At 45.5% G+C, this 14252-nt stretch overlaps 1 protein-coding gene across 3 annotated transcripts in view; it reads right to left on the reverse strand.

Annotated features, from left to right (window-relative positions):
* SEMA3B (semaphorin 3B) overlaps positions 1-14252 on the reverse strand; it is a 198126-nt gene that overhangs the window by 105736 nt on the left and 78138 nt on the right. For all 3 annotated transcript variants that reach the window (XM_029599589.1, XM_029599591.1, XM_029599590.1), the window contains exon 4: positions 8876-8938. In XM_029599589.1, the coding sequence (XP_029455449.1) occupies positions 8876-8938 (63 nt within the window). The remainder of the gene's footprint in view (positions 1-8875; positions 8939-14252) is intronic.

Below are 14252 nucleotides of genomic sequence, written 5' to 3' on the forward strand. Positions count from 1 at the left end.
ACTTGATGCAATTATTAAAACTCTCTCTTAGCTGGGCTGCCCAAAAAACAAGTGCACCAATTACAGTTTATTCAGAATGTGGCAGTGCATGTAATCTAGAGCTAAGCTGGGGTGGTTCTATCATAAGGCAATGTGAGACGGCTCCCTCAATTGACAAAATTTTGGAAAAGCAAAATATTCCCCCTTAAAACACTCCTGTGGTGGCTACCTCACCTTGCTACAGAGCGAGACCCATCCCACCACGACTTGAAGAGTGAGGCCTGGTGGGGCTGGGGCAAGACCCATCCTGCCTTAGTCAGCAGAGAATGGCCTGGCAGGGCCATGGCAGAGCCATCCCACCGCAGCCTGAAGACTAAGGCCCGGAAGGGCCACAGCTCAAAGAGAGAGTCCCGACAGAGCCACAGGGGAGCCCATCCCACTGTGGCCCAAAGAGCAAGGCCTGGTGGGACTGCGATGGACCCCATCCTGCCGGAAGCCCAAAAAGAGAGGCTGAATGTGCGTGTGTGTGTATGTGTGTGTAAGAGAGAGTGATAGCATGTGTGTGTGTGTGTGAGTTATGAGAGTCTGTATGCGTGTATTTTGTGAGGGAGTTTGTATATGTGTGTGTGTGCGTTGTAAGAGAGTCTATATGCATATGTGAATGTGTGTTATGAGAAAACCTGTATGCATGTTTGTGTGTGTGTATGTGTGTGTGGTGAGAGAGCCTGTATGCATGCATTTGTGAGAGACAGAAGGTGTTAGTGAGAACCTCCGTGCATGTGTGTGTTTGAGGACAAAGAGCCTGTGTATGTGTGAGACAGGAAGTGTATGTGAGTGCATGGATATGTGTATGAGAGTGGGAGTCTGTAAGTGTGTTTCTATAAGACAAAGAATAAAGTCTGTGCTAAAAAAAAAAAAAAAAAAGTCTGTGCTGTCCCCTTCCCCCAATCCACGATGAACTCAGAGTGACTGAATATCAAAAGATCCCAGGTATGGAGAATTTTTTTATTCTTATTAGTTTTAATAGTTGAATGTTATTTGATGTTTCTATTGTTTTGAAATATTTTATTGTTTTTTAAGAACTTTTTAAACATTTTCTTGTTTAATTATTGAATAATGTTCTGTTCATGAGCTGTTTTGAAATATTTATTCTTTCTATTAATGTAGATTTACTATTATGATTTTATTATTGTTTTATGAGGAATAATGTTCTTTTTGTTTTTCCATTGCTGCACTCCATAAAGAGTCCGGCTTCTTGTGGTTTCCAATTCAGTTTTTGTCTGCACATTTCTGTTTATAATTTATGGTCTCTTTATTTTGTATTTGAGGGTATGTGTGTTCTACATGTGTGACCAAGCTGATACATTCTGCTGTCAAGTAGTCTGTGTAGGGATCTATAGCAGCCTGGCTTGTTCTGTTTTCCTAATTGGAGGTGCATTGGTGTTTTAGGGCTGGTGTAATATTTGCAGTGTTGCATTTTATAGGTAGGGTTGCTACTGTTTGAGTGCTGTCATTTAGTGCTGTTTTGGTATGGGAGGTTTACTATATTGTAATTGTAATTACGTTTACTCATGGCTTTCTGAGGGCTAAGCCCACATCAAACACACTTCACAATATGCCTAGGGACCATCATTATCAGTTTTTATTTTATTTTTTCTGGGGATTTCAATATAATAACAACAAAATCAGTGGGAAAAAATTAGTTTCCGATAAAACACTCAAAACTAAGCTTTTTTGTTTGTATGACATTTATTTTTCCTGGGGATTTCAGTGTGATAAACTAAAAAAAAAAATATATATATATATATCGATGTAAAAATGATTTTTCCACTGACTTTTTTTCCTGTGTTTTATCGGAAACTAATTTTTCCACTGATTTTGCTGTTATTACATTGAAATTTCCAGAAAAAAAATCAAACAAAAGCTGAAAACAAAGGTCCCTAGGCATATTTTGAAATGTGATCGACGTGAGCTTATTATAAATGCACAATTTTAAATTGTGTGTAGTGAGGGCTGGAAAGGAAGGGGCGGAAGGCTGTAAAGTTTGCTTAGGGCGCCTAATACCCTTGCATCGACCTAAAGGGAGTCCGCCACCCACAGAACCCTACATTCACCCATCTCCCACTTCTCCAGGGGCAAATGCTGGGGAAACGTGGGAGGCAGGTCGTAGGGCTCCTGGGAGTGTGGTAGGCTTGCCAGCTTCCTAGAAATATTATCCCACTCTTCTGGGAACTCTGATCCCTGCTTTCCCCCTTCTGTAGCATTTACAATCACCAAAAGGGCCAGACTTCAAGAGGACCCCCCCTTGGCGCTCTCAATGATTTGGCTTGTGCAGTGTCTTGGGTGGGTAAGCGCCATCTCATCCCTCGCCTCAGGCAGCAGATTACCTTGAGCCACTCTTGAAGCTAAGTTGCAAGAGCACATACAGCTGTCACATACAACTTCCAGTGCCATCTAGAATATACTTTGAAGTGTTGCATATGATCTATTGTATTATTCATGATGCTGCCTCTGACTATCTACCTTCATTCATGCATTCCAACCCACCAGGTTTCTCCATTCTACTCAGAAAGCCCTTCTTCTAGACTGGTAAGCACAGAACAAAGGGCTTTTTCTTGTCTGGGCCCCTTCTCCTGGAATGCACTGGCTTAGTGGCTTATGATTTGATTTTAGGCTCCTGGACGAATGCTCTGTTTCTTGTAAACAATGTAAAGCTTGGCTTTCTACTGAGGCCTCTGACCCTTTAATTTTAAAACGTGTAATTGTTAGTATGAGTGCCTTGGTAATATTTTAACTGTACATCACTTTGTAACCCTTGTGGGAGAAGTGATTAATAAACCTGGAAATATAAAAAAAAACCACTTTGCTAACAAAAAAAAAAAAAAATCATTTCCCAATTTCTCCCTCCTAAAATGTTTCGGCCCCGACCCGCGGAGGTCTGTGGGCTGGCCATTCACCTACTGTGGGGCGACTCGCAGCAGCGGTGACTTTGAGGCCTGCTTGGGCCTGCTTGGCTCCTCTGCGCGGCGCTCCCTCTGCAGGGAGACGCCGATGACGTTTGCAAACTGGCCCCGCCCCTCTAGGTGCGCGCGCCGGGGCACTGAATTTAAAGAGGCTAGCGGGGGAAGACATGACTCCGCCCCCGAAGGCTGCAGTCAGCCTTACTCCTCGCCTTGCAACAGGGTTCTCTCTGCTACAGAGTTGCTAGTTGCTGTTCCTGGCTTTTACTTTGGATCATTCCTTGGCTTCTGACTTCGGATCTGTCCCTGGCTTCTGACTTCGGATCGTCCTCTGGCTTCTGACTTCGGCTTCTGTTCCTGGTTCTGACTTCGGTTCATTCCTGGCTCCTGGCTCTGGCTTCCGTTCCGGACTTCTGACTCCAGCTTGCTTCTCGGTGTCCTGTTCTGCTCCGTCCAGGAGACCACACGTAAGTCCAAGCGGCCTGGGTCCTCATGGGCTCCTCCTGGGGGGACCTCGGGCTTCCAGTGGTGAAGCTTCAGTTGGTCTCCTGCCTCCAGCTTCTGCCCTCCTCAGGATTCTGGGATTCCTCTTCAGGAACTCGCTCACAGGAGACCGCCTATAAGTCCAAGCAGCCCAGGTCATCAAGGGCCCCTCCCGGGGGCGATCTTGGGCTTCCAGTGGTGAAGATCCTGCCCTGTGCCACCTCCCAGCTTCGACCTCCACTGTGGGCCCACCCACGGTGCACCATCATCTGTCCAAGCTGGCTCAAGGGTTCTCGAAATCCAACAATATGTCCTTCCATAGTACCCATCAAAGGGAGATTACTGCATCTTCTTCGCTTCCTCACCTAGTCGCCTTCAGAAAATGTCTGTACTATTACGTCACCTTGTGAAAGCAAGGCCTGTGGTTGTCTCACAAATCCTTGCCCTACGACCTCCAGGACCTAATTGGTCAGTTTCCCAATTAGCCTCACATGTCTCTCTCTGTGAAAATGGACCTGCAATCTTGTGGTTTATCACTGGCTAACGGTGTCATGAGCAGAGAACACGGCCTGAGATGAAGAGAGAGAAATATCCAGAAAGGGTTAGAGAGTGCTTTGTATCGTAAAGCTGATCCAGCGACACACCAAATATCCAACTGTCTCATTTTCTCCAAATGATTTTAATCCACTTAGATACAAATTAGGGTCTATATGATAAAATCAATGTTAAAAAAAAATCAGTGCCAAAAATTAGCCCCCGGTTTGTTTGTTTTTAGCAAATGCATTAAAAATGGCCTTTCAGTCCAGTATAGTAAGTTAATGACATGCATAACACAAGGCAGTTAAAACAATGTGCACCAAAGGGAAAAAAATGCACTAAAATGGTGGTAAAGTAAAAATTCAGCAGTAAGGAGGAAATTTTCAAAGGGATTTCTGCAGGAAAATGGATGTTTACCTGTGGAAAAATCCCCTCTGGAAATTGCCCTCCCATTCCATATGAGCACCTGCAAAATATGTGGGCTAAAGAAAGCCGTGTGACACTGGCCACCGCAGGCTTTTCAAAGGGAAATTTTACTGAGAGTCTCTCTTGAAAAATTGGTTTGTAGCCTCGGGCCTGCCTACTTGAGAAGGGGGGGCTAACAGCCTCTGAATTGGGTTTTCCAGGTCAGGGACCCTCTGTCCTGGGCCAAAATGATGAGCTGGCAAAATACTACGCAGCATAGCACAATATTGGGCGAATCAGCTGAAGCAGAGCCAGTTTAGCTCAGGCGCACTGGCTCAGAGGCTCCCTGGCCTAGGGTTCTGCGGCCCTGGGTTAGGGAATCTCAAATCCAGACGTCTGGACCAGAGACCCTCTGATTTTTAACACTGAAGTTGAACCTTCAATGGTTAAGAGTTATGAATTAAACTTAACTTACTCCTAACTGTGAAGTTAAAAATCACGGTAAGTATTAAAAGCAGAAGTACAATTTTTTAATGCTGAATTCTTAGTAAACATTTTTACATAGGTAGCACTATGAAATTTGTGTGCTGAAAATGATTGACATGCTTATTTAAAGTGTGCTATTTTTAGCACACTAACAGTGAATTGGGAATAGTACACTTTTTGTGAGCTAAAACCCAATATTAAATTGGAATTTATTTTAATGCTCACAAAAGACGCTAAGGGCCTGATTTTCAAAAGCATTTACATGCGTAAAATTTGGTTTTACGCATGTAAATGCTCTTTATCCATATAAGTGGGCTTTTGAAAATTGCTACAATATATGCCATTGAATTGTCCATAGGATTTACCTGCATAAGTGCATTTTACTCAAGTACATGGTTTTTGAAAATTGCTATGATAGTATGTTCCATTTACGCGAGTAACTCCTTTGAAAATTTACCTGTAAACCAGTTCAAAAAGATTTCACTATCAATAGTGCACTTTGTTACATTGGCCCATAAAGAGCTGTCATGCAATACTGGACAAGGACAACCACGGTCAGTGTTAAACTTATCCCCGACTCCTTCTCCATACTGGACTTAGCTATTATACACTGCCAAACAGAATATTTGAAAGATTGAGTCCAAACATAAAGGTGAATTTTCAAAACATTACGCACGTAAAAATAATCATTCATTTTCGCATACACATATACGCGTGTAAAAAAGGGGCAGTCTAGGGGGCATTCCGGAGGGGGGCCCTCAACGGTTATGCACATAAGTTGCTCTTTTGAACGACTCTTAGGCGCGTGAATTTTTCCAATTTACTTGCATATTTTTACAATTGCTAATTACCTGACATATGAATATAAGAACATAAGAAATTGCCATGCTGGGTCAGACCAAGGATCCATCAAGCCCAGCATTATGACTCCAACAGAGGCCAAACCAGGCCACAAGAATCTGGCAAGTACCCAAGCACCAAGAAGATCCCATGCTACTGATGCAATTAATAGTAGTGGCTATTCCCTAAGTAAACTTAATTAATAGCAGTTAATGGACTTCTCCTCCAAGAACTTATCCAAACCTTTTTTGAACCCAGCTACACTAACTGCACTAACCACATCCTCTGGCAACAAATTCCAGAGCTTAACTGTGCGATGAGTGAACAAGAATTTTCTCCGATTAGTCTTAAATGTGATACTTGCTGACTTCATGGGATGCCCCCTAGTCCTTCTGTTATCCGAAAATGTGAATAACCGATTCACATCTACTCATTCAAGACCTCTCATGATCTTAAAGACCTCTATCATATCCCCCCTCAGCCATCTCTTCTCCAAGCTGAACAGCCCTAACCTCTTCAGCCTTTTCTCATAGGGCAGCTGTTCCATCCCCTTTATCATTTTGGTTGCCCTTCTCTGTACCTTCTCCATCGCATCTATATCTTTTTTGAGATGCGGTGACCAGAACTGTACACAATACTCAAGGTGCGGTCTCACCATGGAATGATAGAGGCATTATGACATTTTCAGTTTTATTAACCATTCCCTTCCTAATAATTCCTAACATTCTGTTTGCTTTTTTGACTGCTGCAGCACACTGAGCTGATGATTTTAAAGTATTATCCACTATGATGCCTAGATCTTTTTCCTGGGTGGTAGCTCCTAATATGGAATCTAACATTGTGTAACTACAGCAAGGGTTATTTTTCCCTATATGCAACACCTTGTACTTGTCCACATTAAATTTCATCTACCATTTTGATGCCCAATCTTCCAGTCTTGCAAGGTCCTCCTGTAATGTATCACAATCCATTTTGATTTAACTACTCTGAATAATTTTGTATCATCTGCAAATTTGATAACCTCACTCGTCGTATTCCTTTCCAGATCATTTATATATATGTTGAAAAGCACCGGTCCAAGTACAGATCCCTGAGGTACTCCACTGTTTACCCTTTTCCACTGAGAAAATTGACCATTTAATCCTACTCTCTGTTTCCTGTCTTTTAACCAGTTTGTAATACATGAAAGGACATTGCTTCCTATCCCATGACTTTTTAGTTTTCTTAGAAGCTTCTCATGAAGGACTTTGTCAAACACCTTCTGAAAATCCAAGTATACTACATCTACCGGTTCACCTTTATCCACATGTTTATTAACCCCTTCAAAAACATGAAGCAGATTTGTTAGGCAAGACTTCCCTTGGGTAAATCCATGTTGACTGTGTTCCATTAAACCATGTCTTTCTATATGCTCTACGATTTTGATCTTTGATTGGGTGGGAGATCAGGCTGAACAACCAGGAAGTTGTTGATGACCTGGAAGACTGTTTGAAATGGTGGACTAATTAGTAAAACTGATAATTTCTAGGGATGTGCATTCGTTTGCGACGAAATAGGAAATATAGACGATATTTCCTATTTCGTCGTGTTTCGGGGGCCCCCCCGAAACGATTGGAAAACCCAATGGCACCGATAGCCCCTGTCACATGGTAAGGGCAAAGGGACACCAGCGCCAATTTGTTTACTGGCAGCTGGCGGCTCGAGAGCTTGAGATCGCTCCCGGGAACCCTGATGGACCATCAGGGACTTTAGGCAAGTTTTGGGGGGGTCTGGAGGGTGGGGGGTTGCAATTAATTAAATCTGAAGGGTTGGGGTGAGGATTTTATTTTCGGTTCGGGATAGCCGAAAAAAAAATCGGCCCGAACCATGGGAAACGAAATTTCCCATGATGGGCCGATAACGAAAGCCAAATCAAAAGGTTTGGCCGAATCACATCTCTAATAATTTCCTTGACGCGCTCATGTTTTAAAATTGGCTGACTTGCGCATGTAAATCAGGACTTACAGGAGTAAGTCCTGAATTTATTTCATTTCATTTATTAAAATTTTATTTCCCGCTTGTAAAACATGTTTTCCATTTACATTCATGCAAAAAAAATATACATGCATATAATTTACAAATAGGTAGGAAAATTATGTACGTTCAATGCATTGATATATGTGTTTCAATGCAGTGCATGTATTCCTGCATAAGCCTTCATATGCACGTATGTTGTGCAGTAGAGATACGCATATTTATATATATATATATATATATATATATATATATATATATATATATATATATTGTACAGCACTTCCAAGATCAAATCAATTTCTTCCCCTTCACTTCTGAAGAAGGCAACTGTATGGCTTCAAAAGTTCATGTAGCTTTTGGATAATTTTCATCTTGGTCTTTTGAAAGGTATAACAACCTTTCAAGGAATCAATGGAGGATAACTTTTGAACCACTACTTGTGTATATGCTGTCTCATGCAGTGGTTCAAAGGTTATCCTCCATTGATTCCTTGAAAGGTTGTTATACCTTTCAAAAGACCAAGATGAAAATTATCCAAAAGCTACATGAACTTTTGAAGCCGTACAGTTGCCTTCTTCAGAAGTGAAGGGGAAGAAATTGATTTGATCTTGGAAGTGCTGTATAATTTTCACAATTTGGTGACTAACACTCTCACAGATCAAAGACAGGATACATGTATCTTACATAGCACAGTGCAACCCGTCCCTACTATCTGACAATGACAAGGTGGTTAGACGCCTCTGTGAGGTCTATATTCAAGGCCATTTGACCAGCTAAGTTTAGACTTAGTCCAACAAACGGCTGGATTCGAAAATCCTACCACGCTGACAAACCCCCAAGATAGCCAGATGTTTATTCTGCTAAAGAGGTATCCAGCCAGCTCAGGGGCGCAGCTGGAGTGTTCCAGGATGGAGTCAGCTATCTGGCTAAAGCTGGATAAACACAGATTTTCAGCATTATCTGGCTAACACAGCTGTATAACTTTACGATAAAGTTAACTGGTTAACTTTAACATAGCCAGGTATATTCAGCAGCTAACTTTGCTAGCTATCCAGCAGCTGAATGTGGATCTCTCTGTGTTCACAGCCAGAAACCTGTCCTCTCTGTGCCAGGAGCCACATAGAAAGAAACCAAAGAAAGTATCAAGGGGGGTTAACTCCCTGACATACATTGATGTCCTTGCCGGCCCAGTTACACTCCTCTCTCCATTCCACAGGTGCTGGCCAGTAAATCTGCAACAAGAGAAAGAACATTCAGAAAGGATTTTTTTGTAAAGCTGTTACATATGTGTTGTGTTTTATTATATTAGGTTAGCATTTATTAAAACTACAGTCTCAAGAGTTAAAGGAACAAGGAATCCCAGTTTTGTCAATGCACCCCCTGCTATTCCAGTACTGAGACCCACATAAGCTCTGCCAATGCCCTTCATTCCTGCCTTGCAGCTCCCTCTGCTATTACATTACTGAGACCCTTCACCAGCATATACAACTCTACCACCCAGTCCTCACCCGCCACACCCCTTGCTATTCCAGTATCTGATCACACTGAAGTGTACCAGTGTCCGCACTATAATTATTGTCTTAAAGGACCCACAAACTCAGACTGTCCATGGGCTTTCGGAACTGTGCTGTAAATTGCCAGGTGTTTTGGTGCAGATATTCTGCTGACTTGGCAGAAAACTCAGATGTATCAGAAGAACCCTCGGGGCCGAATATGCCACAGACGCCAGCAAAATGCAGAATTTAGAGGCTGAACATACTGCAAGTTTGATAAATGGATAGATCTAGGTAGCAAAAAAATATTTAAAAGACATTGTAAAATAGCCAGGAAGACACCAATGATGGGGACTGCAGATAAACAGAAGACAGATGGGATAGACTAAATAGATAGAATAGATAAATAGAGAGGAGGGCAGATAGGATGGTCTGACTCTCAATTTATCACCCCCACACTCCCACACCTTGAATACAAACAGACCTCTCCCCAAATCCAGATCTGAGTCAAACACAATAACAGATATCAAAGCCTTATCCTCTCTCTCCCTTGTGTCTCTGAAGGAAAGTGCTCCTCAGCATCCAGAATTCAATTTACACACATTTGATTCTAATATTTATGGTAACATACAGTAATTAGTTTAATCATGATATGCTAGGCAAGATTCTATTCACATTACAATGTGGAGTTAATTAACAATAGGAAAAATTCAGAACAAAATGCAATATAGGAAAATGGAACTGTTAACAAACCAGAATGCTATTATATTCTAATGAAAGTAGCAGACATCACCAGGAATGCTCACAGGTTCAGAAGAGATGTGTGCAGGGGTTTCTCTTATGCCTCTGGCATCCCTCCCAAACAGAATCTGAAGTTCCTCACACAAATGCATTTCATAACCCTTACATCATCCACAGAGACCAAGGATGTAACAGGAAACCACTGGCCTGGGCACAGGATGTCCTAACCAAACTCCTGAAGGCAGAACGCATCTGTCAGAGGCTGTTACATTTCATTAGGCTCTCCCAGTTTCTAAACTGGTTCCTCTTCTTCCATCCTTTGAAACTTCACATGTGCAGGAATAGTACCCTCCTCATCTCCTGGTCTACTGCCACCTCACCAGCCCCCTCCACCTCTCCTGGGCTACTGCCACCTGACCGGCCCCTTCCTCCTCTCCTGGGCTACTGCCACCTCACCAGCCCCCTCCTCCTCTCCTGGGCTACTGCCACCTGACCGGCCCCCTCCACCTCTCCTGGGCTACTGCCACCTCACCGGCCCCCTCCACCTCTCCTGGGCTACTGCCACCTCACCGGCCCCCTCCTCCTCTCCTGGGCTACTGCCACCTGACCGGCCCCCCTCCTCCTCTCCTGGGCTACTGCCACCTGACCGGCCCCCTCCTCCTCTCCTGGGCTACTGCCACCTGACCAGCCCCCTCCTCCTCTCCTGGGCTACTGCCACCTGACAAGCCCCCTCCTCCTCTCCTGGGCTACTGCCACCTGACCGGCCCCCTCCTCATCTCCTGGGCTACTGCCACCTGACCGGCCCCCTCCACCTCTCCTGGGCTACTGCCACCTGACCGGCCCCCTCCTCCTCTCCTGGGCTACTGCCACCTGACCGGCCCCCTCCTCCTCTCCTGGGCTACTGCCACCTGACCGGCCCCCTCCACCTCTCCTGGGCTACTGCCACCTGACCGGCCCCCTCCTCCTCTCCTGGGCTACTGCCACCTGACCGGCCCCCTCCTCCTCTCCTGGGCTACTGCCACCTGACCGGCCCCCTCCTCATCTCCTGGGCTACTGCCACCTGACCGGCCCCCTCCACCTCTCCTGGGCTACTGCCACCTGACCGGCCCCCTCCACCTCTCCTGGGCTACTGCCACCTGACCGGCCCCCTCCTCATCTCCTGGTCTACTGCCACCTCACCAGCCCCCTCCACCTCTCCTGGGCTACTGCCACCTGACCGGCCCCCTCCTCCTCTCCTGGGCTACTGCCACCTCACCAGCCCCCTCCTCCTCTCCTGGGCTACTGCCACCTGACCGGCCCCCTCCACCTCTCCTGGGCTACTGCCACCTCACCGGCCCCCTCCACCTCTCCTGGGCTACTGCCACCTCACCGGCCCCCTCCTCCTCTCCTGGGCTACTGCCACCTGACCGGCCCCCTCCTCCTCTCCTGGGCTACTGCCACCTGACCGGCCCCCTCCTCATCTCCTGGGCTACTGCCACCTGACAAGCCCCCTCCTCCTCTCCTGGGCTACTGCCACCTGACCGGCCCCCTCCTCATCTCCTGGGCTACTGCCACCTGACCGGCCCCCTCCTCCTCTCCTGGGCTACTGCCACCTGACCGGCCCCCTCCTCCTCTCCTGGGCTACTGCCACCTGACCGGCCCCCCTCCTCATCTCCTGGGCTACTGCCACCTGACCGGCCCCCCTCCACCTCTCCTGGGCTACTGCCACCTGACCGGCCCCCCTCCTCCTCTCCTGGGCTACTGCCACCTGACCGGCCCCCTCCTCCTCTCCTGGGCTACTGCCACTTCACTGGCCCCCTCCTCCTCTTCTGGGCTACTGCCACCTCACCAGCCCCCTCCTCCTCTCCTGGGCTACTGCCACCTCACCAGCCCCCTCCTCATCTCCTGGGCTACTGCCACCTCACCTACTCCTCTTCTCTTGGGTTACTACCACTTCACGTATTCCTTCTCTCTCAGGATAGTGCTGCATTTGGCAGCTTGAGACCCACTCATGCAAGCTGCCGCTCTTACCTCCCTTGCAGGGCTCCCCCGGGGGCACCCTGACTCTGAACTTCCTCTTCAGCGCGGCAGTAGGGTGAGCTGCAACGTGAGTGCATCTCCCTTTATTCACGGCAGGACCCCGCCAACTCTGGCCCTGACTTCCCAAGCGACGCCGTGCTGAATTTAAAGGGCCAGCAACGGGAAAACCAGAGAGGCCCCTATCGATGACATCAGGAGCCCTGCACGATTTAAGACTGCCTGGGATGCCTCCTCAGTGCCTTGGCAATAGATTGTCTCCTTAGAGAAGTGCATTGCCTCAGCGTTCCTGGTTCCTGACTTCTGTTCCTGGTTCCTGTGTTCCTGTGTCTTGTTCCTGGTTCTGTTGGCTGTCTGGTTCATCTTGAGTTCTTGTCTTCCTGGTCAATCTTCCTCATCTGCCATCAGTGTCCCTTCCTGCTTCTGCAGTCCTCCTCTTTGTTCCTTGTCTCTTCGGATTGGACTTCCGGATTCAACGTTGGAGAGGACTTCTGGCTTGACCTCGAATTGGATTTTGATCTGCTTGACCTCCGCCTGCCATTGAACACTCCCTGTTCACCATTTTTGACTGAACTCAACCTAGCCTGACCTCTGCCTGAACCTCGACTCTGAGAGAATTCTGCCTGCCTTGACCACAGCCTGAACCTGACTCTGATTACCTGCTGCCTGCCCTGATTGCTGCTTGACCTGACTCAGCTTTCCCTTACTGTGCTGGCCCACAACTTCTTCCACGTGATGGACTTCACCTCCACAGAGGCCCACGGCTAAGACCAGTTGACCCCGTCACCTGAGGGCTTAACCTAAGGGGAATGAGGGCTGGAATTGGTGAAGCTCCAGTTGGGCATCTGCTTCAGCCAAGTCTGCCTTGTCAATGGTGGGGACCTGCAGGCTCCTCCCTGCAGGTTGCGTCAACTCCCCCTCAGCCCAAGAGTCCACTTCCGCAACTGATACTGCCACCTCACTTTTCCCTCTCTTCTCCTGGATTAGTACCCATCTCACCAGCTCCTTCTCTTCCTCACAGAAGACATATTACAGAGGAAGGTTATCAGAGAGCAAGTGATTTCCTCATCCTACCTCCCACCTCTCAGCTAGGTAGGACAGAAGGCATCCTTAAACCCGTCATCCTTTAAAAGCCCTTTCTTTCTCAGCGGGGAGGAGCTTATGCAGCTTGTTTGGGATCTCTGTTACTATGGTTTTTAGAATTATGAGATCAATATTTAGGAAGCTATAGGCACAGGACTCACATGTATTGCTCCTGCTAGATGCATGTATTTGGAAATGTCATAGATGTGTGGATTTCTCGCTTCCCCCCACAAATGCTAGATATACATCCACATCATGTTCCTATGGCATTGTTTTAAAGTTGGCTGAATTAGATTTATAATTTAGAAAATTCACCCAGGCACAAAACTAAATACTACAGAAGCTGATTCGTTAAAGATGAAAATTATCCAAAAGCTAATCTACATGACCTTTAGAAGCCGCACAGGTGCCTTCTTTAGAAGTCAAGGGAAAGAAATTGATTTGATCTTGGAAGTGCTATACAATTTTCACCAATTTGGTGACTAACACTCTCACAGATCAAAGGCAGGATACATGTATGTTACATAGCACAGTGCAACCTATCCTTACTGATGACAATGACAAGGTGGTTAGACGCCTCTGTGAGGTCTATATTCACTGCCATTTGTCCAGCTAAGTTCAGACTTGGTCCAACAAATGGCAGGATTTGAAAATCCTACCATGCTGACCAACCTCAAGAAAGCCAGATATTTATCCTGCTAAACGAATCAGCTTCGGTAGTATTTAGTTTTGTGCCTGAGTGAATTTTTTAAATTCTAAGTGTTTGTTTTTTGATTTAATTTTCACTCTCACCAGCTTGGATTAATTTTTGATGAATTAGATTTATGCCATAATTACTTTATGTTTATGGAAGACTTTTATCTACCACAGCACGGTACAATGATGGGAGCAACGGTAGCCCCCAGAATAGCCAACTTGTATGTTACACATTTTGAAGAGCAATTCTTATAGTCTTCATTTTTTTCAATTTATGAAAGTGAGGTTCAGATATATAAAAGATATTTTCTATTTGTGGATATCTACAGTAGAACAATTATATGCATTTTGTTCAATTGTTGAACTTACTATATCCTCACTTACAGTTCATGATGGAATTTAATTATCATCGAATACCATTTTTGGATATTTTGATATTCAGACATGCAAATAAATTGAAGAGAATTTTATAATGGAAACCTATGGAGAGAAACAATTTGTTATATTTTACTAGCTT

Source organism: Rhinatrema bivittatum, chromosome 4 (genome assembly GCF_901001135.1).
Source record: "Rhinatrema bivittatum chromosome 4, aRhiBiv1.1, whole genome shotgun sequence".
Classification (NCBI taxonomy): Eukaryota; Metazoa; Chordata; class Amphibia; order Gymnophiona; family Rhinatrematidae; genus Rhinatrema; species Rhinatrema bivittatum.